This window comes from Rhynchophorus ferrugineus, unplaced genomic scaffold, assembly GCF_030347505.1.
Source record: "Rhynchophorus ferrugineus isolate W39M unplaced genomic scaffold, kcgeb_rfMv2 rfM2, whole genome shotgun sequence".
NCBI classification, from domain to species: domain Eukaryota; kingdom Metazoa; phylum Arthropoda; class Insecta; order Coleoptera; family Curculionidae; genus Rhynchophorus; species Rhynchophorus ferrugineus.
This window is the reverse complement of record NW_027472581.1, coordinates 93,816,750-93,827,742: the sequence shown is the minus strand read 5'-3', so window position 1 is coordinate 93,827,742 and position 10,993 is coordinate 93,816,750. Positions and strand designations below refer to the sequence as shown.

Below are 10,993 nucleotides of genomic sequence, written 5' to 3'. Positions count from 1 at the left end.
CAATACAATTTTGGGTGAATTTAATATATAAATTTTTGGAATTACCTCAGCATTATTCTTTACAATTTGAGGAATAGAATGTGTATAGATAAAATACCATAAAAGGCCAATAAATATCGTTTGTATATCCAAGAAAATTGAAGTAATAACATAAAATTACTTTATAAATATTTAATAAACCATAAACCATCTAACATGTTTTTATTTTGTTTCAGATAGAGACATTGGTTCGGTTATTTGCCAGTAATGAAAAAGAACAAAGTGTCAGTGTTGTTGGATAACATTTTTCATATTATCATTTGGTGAACATTCTAGTCATGACTCCGTACTTTATACTGGGCGTGTTGCTCCAAGTATTCACCTATCAGGATGGTAAGTCTAGTTTAGGTTTGATAAATGTACTATTCCATTTTTAATAAACTCTCCATAAAACATTCAGAAAAGGAGTTTCTGAGACAAAAATTGTAATATTAGAATATGTTTAATACGTATTTTTCCGTTGGACAATCTAGAGATTTTCGATTTATTGAATTAGATAATAACAGTATATTATAGTATATAATAAAAGTATGATTGAAGATGTAACCAAATGTTCTCATGTTGTAATATGACTTGGTCGCATTCTGTAAGAAATATGTTACTTTTTACTGAAGTATATGTTTGATTTTTAAAGCTAACATATGTTGATTTAGAGCGGCTTATGCTTCTATTTGTATTTGTTAATGTTTTTTTGTAACATTTTTTTTTCTTTACGAAACCAAATTTGCCATTTTTAAGCTAACGAATGAGCTAACGCGTATTAAATTCTTCATTTAAGTAATTCAGATCCATTGCACTGAATATTTCAATAAAAATGCATTATATAATCAGTAATATTTGAATGTTATGTTGTCGTCATCTTCTATATAATCTTACGATATGACGTCTTTGACATTTCGCTTTCTCCAACGCATCTAACTATTTTTTTTACAAATAATAATATACTTCCTTACTTGATTAATATTTTATTTAAAATATTTCCCCATACTTTTTTGGATTAAACAGAAATTTTGTATTACAATTTTAAAATGAAAATACCAAAAAAGAGGTTTATGAACTGAATTATAGGCCTATTTTAAAAATATTATGTTTGGGCATATAGTATTGTTAATAATTGCAATAAAAGTCTGCTGCCTTCTTAAGATAAACTCCAAATAAAATTATTTTTTATACTGGCTTTTAGCCAGTTATTCTGTAAATTATTGCAGTAATTAAATAATAAGGCCTTCAGTAAAGTAGGGGTTGATAAATGAAGGTTGTATTATGACGTTATGTCATCACTGGCTTGCTAATAATTATTGAATTTTTGTTGTTACCGTTATTGCGATACTGTGTGAAGTCGTTCTTGCATGTTGTGCGAGAAATAACGATAAACGTATGAACCGTTTTAACTTGTAGACATTTTCGCACGTGCGATAGAGAATTTGTATAATCCTTGACGTTTCAGCTCTACCTTGGTTTTTGGAGGTGGTGGGAGTGCGCTAATCTTTTTGTCGGTGTTAAAATTTTTCAACGTTTTGTTTTCCAACGACTAGTTTAACGCAACGGTTAATTTTCTCTGTAATGCCTTTAATGTATGGGATGCAAGTTTTTCACAATGGCTTCTTCTTCCCTTCCGGAATACCACTAAGTATAGGCCAATAAAAATAGCTTAATATTTTCCCGAATATAGAAAGTGAATCAAAAGCGATATATTATACAGACCAATTACCTTTTTTCGCTGTCAGAACAGTAAATGTATAATACATTTTCTAAAAACTAACGACATATGGAAAAATCGATATTTTTGCAGTTTCTAATATCCCTATAGCATCATCACTAAATAATAGCATAAGCCGTTCTGATTGTTATTTAACTCCGGGAAATTACTCTATATTCTGCTTATTTCTTTACCAAATAAATTATAAATGTCGATCTATATATGAAAATAAATAATGTTGTATCGATCCATTAGTTTGATATCATATAGTATAAGTGGAATATGTTTATGATTGTTCATAAAAGTTCTTAAATTCGACCTAGAATAACCCTCAAAGCTTTTTTGGTTCCGTTTTTTCTCAATCCTGTCACCCCGTCCAATTGTTTTGAATTTTTATTCTTAATATCAGTTTTAGATTGATGAAAAAAATCCCATTTAAAAATCCAGCACAGTCCCTGAATAAAATTGGGAGAAAAGATATCTGATGTGGTCGAATCTGACGGTTTTAATACACTACTGGAATATTTTCGGGCCAACACCAACACGGACGTGTGCGAGATAAGCCCTGCGAGGAAAAACTCAGACCTGATAAGGAGACCGTCTTGGAATTGATGGGTGTAAATCACTGAGCCTCCCTGTCAAGCTCTTACAAATCGACCACATTCGTTCTGTACCTTTACAACTTTTTACAGACGACGATATTAATGACCATTTTGGGGTGACAGGAAAAATAAATAAATACGATATGAATAAGTCGAAATTTTGAGAATACTTGGGAAAAAACTACTTCGCGTTCTTAACATTCGCACACACACTGATAAGTAACTATATTTATTAGAATATCTTAAAACCAGGATTGTTTTTCGTTTCACTAATTGTTCTTTGGAAAATAAAAAGGTAAAATTTTATCTTGATGAAGTGTTTTGGGGAAACTTATAATTCATTATTATTTTATGATCAACACGACTATGACGAATGATTTTGGGGACATGCTTGATCTGAAACATTGAATAGAGAGCCTTAGAAGTAGAAAAATTGAATTAAAAAATAATATGTCCAAAATATATCTAAAATTACTGGTGAATATGAGACAACGTTGGGCAAAAGTCCAGCTACCATTTTGATTGCCTATAACTTTGCTTTAAGAAAAGACAATTTTGGGTTTCATAAGAAGTTTATACTGTCTTTACATTTTTTTTTTGTTATGATTGAAAAATTATATTGGCTAAATGGTGACCGCGATTCGCTATGAAGCTTTCGGTCCTTTTTAAGACATTTTTCATGACATAATGCAATATCTGAAGCTGAATATCTTCGTTCTTCGACTTGGGGTTTATTCACATAAACTTTTGATTTTTAAGAAATCTATAAGAAAAGTCTGGTACTGTTAAATCCGGAGATCTGGCTGGCCATGCTATATCGCCATTTTGCTAAATTACTCTTTGCTAAAAAACATCATTCAATAATTGAATTATTGAACGAGCTGTTTGTGCCAAACCAAATGTCATCTAATCTTTGCTATTGCATTTCAGGCACAAGAAAATTCATTTAATTTTAGCACTTGTTACATCACATTTGCTCAGGATGCTCTATAATATTAATCAGTTTAGAAATGATTGGTTTTGTACATTCTTTTCCCATTAAAAAAGAGATAGCTTCGCAATACAAACAAATCAATATATGTTTGTAATACCGTTAAGTAACATTTAGGTAATATAACATAATAGCAGAATCATTAATTATTACTTGCAATATTACCAGATATACTATTAGTTCTTAGTCTTTTTGGTATTAGAGTGTCCGTTTCATATCAGCTGGAAGTTGAATAAATAGATTTCTCTGTTTTAAAAGTATCTCCAGTGAAACATGTATTATAATTTTCAGACATCAAACCTCTCAATTTAATTCTATTGAAAAAAATATTATATTTGTACTTATAATTATTTTTGTATATTCTAAAGTGGGCTGATCAATTGCTGATTCTAATAATTAAGTTGTAGCCATATATTCCTTTCCGATAGGTTAAAGGAAATACACGTATAATACAACGAAACATTTTCTGAAAGATATTGTTTCGTAATTTTACTTTCAAAACCGTTTATGTTCTGTTTATATTTATTTTCAAATTATATACAAAATATGTAAAATTTTGCAGATATACTCACACATCTAAAGCCTAAAGAAGATTTTTAAGAAGTAGTTTTGAATTCGTTAGTCTATGATTGTATATTAAAACTCGTTTTCTACTTAATTATCCTTTATTATTATTGACTACGAGTTGAAGAAAGCTTGGAAAAATTAATAATTAATGTATCTAAATTTAGAAACTGTCACTGATATAAAAGCTATTTACTAAGACTAGTAATATTTAAGCCTTCTAGCTCCTGATGGTGGTTTAGTTGGTTAATGGGTTTAATTCGTTTTTTGAAATATATGATACATTATTAACTACAATAAATGTACTAGCTCTATAATTATCTTTACAATATTGTGATTTTCTAACATTACGATTTTTTTTGAATTAGCCAAATTGACCCACTAGTATCAATTGGTCTTTTGCTTATTTCGCTCTGGGTTCAGGATGATTAAATTTGCGGGCGATGGAGACCCTGGTTTACTAATCTCAGCTGTATTTTGGTTAACCACCTTGAGTGACAATGGGTATGGTTTTAATCAGTTGATTTTTATGTTGCAAGGTTCCAAGGTTGAACCTCACACTGAGCATGTTCGTGGGTGTTCGCCTTCCTCACAAACCGTGAGGTATTTAGTAACAGAATGGAACACTTGGAGTAGTGCAAATGGTCTCTCGGAGACGTAGGAAGTTGAGGATGTTGAGTATAAGATGTTATACACTATATCGCATTTGCAGGGTGCGTGTTGGATTTGGTTCGAATATGTTATCGAACTGAAGACCAAAGTATGACTCTTTCTAGAGCCAGGGGATAGAGAATTTGTCCATTTTTAGGCAATGTCATGTGCAAGGAATTCCTTCTGATGATAGGACAGAATAACGACCAATTAGTTCTCTAATTCTTCAGTTAACCCTTTTTCATATTTTCAAGTACTTTTGTGTTAGTAAAAACCCAGAATCTCAAGTTTTACCTCTTTTTGGCATCTAAACGAATTATTTGATGAATGATATGTACCTAAGTGTATATGAAGATCTCCATGACCAGTCCAAACAAACCAATTGCATGAAAATAAAATTGTATTATACCATAATACACAAAACTTAAAGTTATCTTGTAATTCAGTTCTAGTTTAATGTGCCCTTCATTTGTTCTCAAGCTGAGTAGACTTAGATATTAAAACTTAGTCGGACTTAACATTATGAATGATATATATTTAAAACATATAGAATGGTGGTGATATTCAGGAAATAATATATTAAAAACTAGCTGGCATATTGTAGAAATACAGCCTGATATATGTATGCTAAATGGATTTTCATGGAAGAAATAAAGCTCAATATACAGTAGATTATAGCAAGCCGTGATTTATGACGACCTGTCATTGTATAGCAATATTATTTCGGATGTGCGGCCTAATCTAAACTGGTATATAATTCCGCAATTGACACGCAAGATATTGCCAAGTGTTTATTTATGACAATGGTTTTAATTGCGAGCCATCGGACGGACGCAAAGAGACACACTCGCCAGTTAAATATAGCTTTAATTGCGATTTATCGGCACCCGATTCGGACATGCTCTAATGCATTTAAATCTGCCTGAAATTAACCGGCGTGTGAGTGTGAAGGACAGCTAGCTAACCAAGTCGATTCCGTTCATGGCGTTTTATCGGTTTCTTTGTCGTTATTTACGTAATTGAGTCGGTATCTCAAACGAATGACTGACACGTCTGAATATTGGCAAGAAAATTCAAATTTAAATCGATATGAAACAGCATAAGTTCTTACGTCGTAACTATCCATATAATAATAATAAAAATGTTGATAAGAAACATTAGAATCCCCACATAAATGTCAATTACTAGTGCTGCACAAAGGTTGAAGAAACAATGTGTAAAATCACTTCCCGAAGATGTAGATTTATCAAGTAGATAATTTGAAAGCTTCCTGGATTTTTAGAAGCAAAGACGAAGAAAGATTTTTTAGGCAATCATAGACCACACCTATAACCAAATCATTAAAAGAATACCAAAAGCATTTCAAGCTTTAGTTCACCCAATAAGTTTAAAATCACATGTTCTTGGTACCTTGTCTACTAACTTTGCGGAAATTTAGGAGACACTTTCAAGTGACGAGCAATAGAAATAATTTCACTAAAAAAGCGAAGGAGAAAATATGCTGGAAAAAATGGATAGTCTAAATGATATCAAACTATTGATGGTCACTTAAGAGAGACGATTTAATTTTCTCACACAACTGAAAATGCATAAAGAAAGCCTCACTGGGAAATATTAAAGGCTTTATTGTATGATAGTGAATGTATATTATATAAAAAATATGCACCTTTAGTAGTTTGTAAACAATTTTTTAACTCTATTCTCTTTTACATTGTTTTTTATAATTGACGAATGAAAAGTGGATTTTCTACGGAATTTTCTAGTAGCAAAATGTCATTCTACGAGGGTGGTTTAAATATGATCGAGACAAATATTCTGACACGTTTATTTACTATAGAAAAAATTTACAAAAATTGTTCTAGGTATTTCCTCTGACTAGTTAAGCATATTGTCGATCTTTCAGGAAGTTTTTTGATGCCGATATCGAAGAATTCGTTGGGCAACTCGGACAGCCATGTGCGCACGTACTCCTCTACCACGTCGTCGGTGTTGAATCTTTGACCCCCGAGGGTTTTTTCAATGGTCCAAACATGTGGTAGTAAAAGGGTCATAAATACTCCAAAAATAAATCTCCTATTCTAATTCCAATATTGTATCGAGCGTAAGCCGGGCGGTATGAGGGCGCGCGTTATTCTGTTGAAGAATAGTACTTCGTGCTGGAATACTCCTCCGTTATTAGCGATAAGCGGGTTGAATCTTTAGGGCCATTTAAACACGTCAGCCCTACTCAGGCCCTCACTACCGAATTGATTTCGCAAACGCAGAAAAAGTTCCGTCCTTTTAACGCCTTCCCACACTAAATACGAATTTGTCTTGTCACATTGCGCTACGGCGGTCGGCACTTGACGTTCACTCATGGTCGTAACACGCGCGTGAAACATGCGCTTACGACGAAAACTATACCACACTATTCGCAAGAGACCCAGCTATCACATACCCAAATCACAACCTTCAAAACATACATACGCGCCACCTACAGCGTCTATCTCCATCATATTTAAACCACCTTCGTATGTATTATTCTATTATATTATTTTATGATCGGTTACGGTTTGCAATATTGTGAAAGTAATAGCAGCTTCAATTGGATACTGGTGAACTCACCAGATATTAAGCTTACGGATTATCTTTTGTTAAATTTGGTGTAGAATGGTTTAGCTAGCAGGCTGTTTCGAAATGCTGAAGAAGTGCGAACATGGACATGACAGGATCGCTGCCAATACCAATATCATTTTTTTTAAACGGTTTCACCATGATACTAGAAATGTGGAAAAAGTTGTAAAAATTATGATTTTGATTTATACATATTGTACCGATTTCCTTTAATTAATGCTTATTTTAAATGAAAAAAATTACCGTGATTCAAATCAATTCAAATCAGTATAATAGTATCAGAAACCGAGTATAAAAGTAATGAATGAAAATATGAATGAGTCGCGAAATCTAAATTGCTTTTTTCTGATCTGAAAATCGGTTTTAAATCATCATTGAAATAGTTTTGTGGTCAGTATGTGAGCAATCTTCAAGTAGGTCGTTAAACACATTCGCTCAGTATTCAGTAGTAACATGTTCTGGTATCCTAAGTAAGTTGTTAGGAATTTCACAATACTCAAATTCAGCAACCTAATCAAAGCGAATAATAAGATGATGATATAAGATATGGTTGAACGGTAATGGTAAAAAATATAATAATTCAGATTTAGAGCATTTTTCCAAGCACTCTGAGTATAACATTATGAAGAGATTCATATTATTTTCACCATTTTTTTCAAATATAAGTTAGATGGATATATAGTATTATTAAAAGTTACTACCTAATCATTCCCCCTGCCTGGCATTAGTAATGTGTTTGATCGTGTGACATTATAGTATACTAAATAGTACATATAAAGTTTCTACATTTATATGTAGCGTTCACCTTTAAATCATAAGAAACAGTTAAGTTTAAATTTAAAAATATTCAGGTAGTTTTCGGTTATTAGAATGGAACTATTTTCAGTGTCAGGACATTCAATTTTAACTGTAGAGCTGCAACAAGAGTATCAATTATAATGGCATCAATGTGTTGGTTTCGATAATTTTGATTGAAAATAATTAATATCTTTCAGTAATTTGGAAATTTGCGTGTCTATAGATTGTGCATTATTGAAGAAAATGAAAAGGCTAACGAAAATTCGTAGATAATATTCCTTTTTAATAATCTGGTTCAGCGTAAGACGTTCATAACCTAGTTTTGTTATGTTATTATTGCCTTTTGCTATTTTTTAACTTCTGTAACGGCCACAGGGATTTACATCAACGTTATTCCGTGTAGACAGCTTACAGTTATTACAAAAAATATATTTGAGTAGTACCTGTACCTTTACCCGTCAGTTTGCCATTGAATCTTGGAAATGGCACTGCGTCTAACTAAATTTCCATGCTATTCTTCTATGGAATGGTTTCTCAGCATTGTTGACGAAAATTCATATTCTAATTCTATTAGACTTCTATTTATATTCCCAAAAAGTATGTTAATTGACAGCAACTTCAGTCCGCCTTTGTGGGCCTTACACTTTGAACTATCATGCATATGCTGAGAGTCCACATACTAGAAGTGCTATTCAAAGCCTTAGGGTTTCTTATTTGGAATAGTTTATAGCTAGGGATCGTCTAATACCTTCAGTCCACCTGCTGAAACCTTACACTTACCCACCTTACAATACCTTTGCCCGAATTTAATTTAATTACACCTAGACATGTTTCGAGTAACTGCGTAATGATAGCCAGCCAAATTTAGACCTATCTTATTTTCTTGGTATCTAATTTGGCTTCCGTTAATCAAACGAATTCTAAAGAGAATTAGTTAAATGACGATACAGAGAGACACTGAGGATAAAAACAGACCAACCCGTCTCACTCATTTACCACTCAGGTTGTTAGAAAAAGAGATGGCCGGATACGCCAGGTCTATTAAAATAAGTAAAACCAATAGGTCAATTGAAAAATCCCCGGCCTACCATAGTAAAAAACATTTTTTTGGTAAAATTAGATTTTTTTTTCAACATAATTTCCTTCGACGGTAATACACTGTTTATAGCGACCCTTCAACTTTTCGATACCATTTTTGTAGTACCATTTGTCCTTTGCTTCAAAATAATCGTCAGTTTCGCCGATCACCTCTTTATTCGACGAAAGTTTCTTTCCAGCGAGCATTCGTTTGAGATCTAAGAACAGGAAATAGTGGCTGCGGGCCAGATCCTGGAAACACGGTGTATGAGGAAGCAATTCGAAGCCCAATTTAAGGATTTTTGACACGCTGCATTGTCTTGGTGAAGCAAAACTATCTTTTCCTTATAATGCGGCCGTTTTTCGGCAACTTCGTCCATCAAACGGTCCAATAACGTTATGTAATAGACGCTGTTGACGGTCCTTCCTTTTTTAAAGTAGTCAATGAAAATTATTCCATGCGAATTATTCCAGCCGACTGTTGCTTTGGAGCGGGTTCATCTTGTGCAGACTCGGATGACTGTCGACTGGACTTCGGAGCGAAATTATGGAGCCATGTTTCATCCATTTTCACATATCGACACAAAATTCAGGTTTATTATGCTTAATCATCTTCAAAAGCTGCTCCGAATCATCAACACGTCGTTGTTTTTGGTCAAAAGTGAGCGCGCGCGACACCCACTTTGCACAAAGCTTTCTCATACCCAAATATTCGTGAATTATATGATGTACATGCTCAGTTGATATCTGTGTCTGCTCATTGTAGAGTGCTATTTCATTTAATTTCAATTTATGGTCATTCAAAATCATTTTGTGGATTTTTTTAATGTTTTATTCAATTCTTAAATATATTTAACTCTTTATCATATATATCATAGTACTATTAAATTGAATTTGTTTAATTAAAAACGTCTTATATTCTTGTTGATGCATTATCGTTAACTGTTTCAAGTGAAATATTATAGACATGTCTGAGTGGTATAAAAATTGTTCAAGTATTTTCCGTGAGACGAATATCGAGGCTAGTCGTATTGCATATTGCATATTTTAAGAGAATAAGAACTTCAATAAATTATCTAGTCGCTGACGTCTCATGGATATCTCAAATCGTTTTCGAAAGCATTTCTATTGACAGGGAGGAAATTGAAATCGCTGGCTGCCTCTATGAATAAACGCTAAAATTTCATTGATTTTATTTCATTTTGTTTTTTTCCCGTAATAAAATATTCCTAATAAATCTCGACTCTTTTTCGACATGAGTTGATAGTTTTTTATTAATCTAACAAGGAGTTTATAAAAATGCAAGATTTTGTTTGAATAAATTGGGTCTATACTAATTTTCAAGGTGTTTTTCTCAGATATTTACAACTCTGTCTCAATTTTGTTACGATATTTATATTATATGTTGTAGACATTTTAGCCACTGGCATACTAATAAGTAAAGAGTAAATCTGGCTTACTAAAGATATTGCTACACTGCTATTTAGCTGCGTTACTATAGGCTAAATTTGAACACAAAGAGTATTGGCACAAACAATGGGCCATGGGGCATGGACCGCAATGGGCCCCTTATATAATATAATCAGTATCAAATATCATTTGAACCAAAAGCATATATGTATTGATGGATATATATATATATATATATATATATATATATATATATATATATATATATATACATATATATATATATACGAAATAATACGAAATATCATGAAATTAGAACAACAGATAAATTAGACAGTCACACTGTTTTACTGGAAAATGGACAGTTTAGAGGGAAAGAACATACACTACCTGACCCGTCAAACGTTCTTTTGCCATATAAATAATTGCTAGAGAATATCTAGTGTAGAAAAAAAAACTAACTTTTGGAAGTGTGTAAGGATGTTGTATATGAGTGAAAAAGTTAAACAGTGTGATTGTCGTTGTTCTAATTTCGTTACTTCATTTCGT

General features: G+C 32.4%; 1 protein-coding gene across 1 annotated transcript in view; it reads left to right on the top strand.

Moving 5' to 3' along the window:
- The first annotated feature begins 222 nt into the window (after window positions 1-222).
- Window positions 223-10,993, top strand: part of CARPB (Carbonic anhydrase-related protein B) — a 395,701-nt gene continuing 384,930 nt past the window's right edge. The window contains exon 1 of the mRNA XM_076397060.1: window positions 223-372. Coding sequence (XP_076253175.1) covers window positions 318-372 — 55 coding nt within the window. The 5' untranslated portion in view covers window positions 223-317. The remainder of the gene's footprint in view (window positions 373-10,993) is intronic.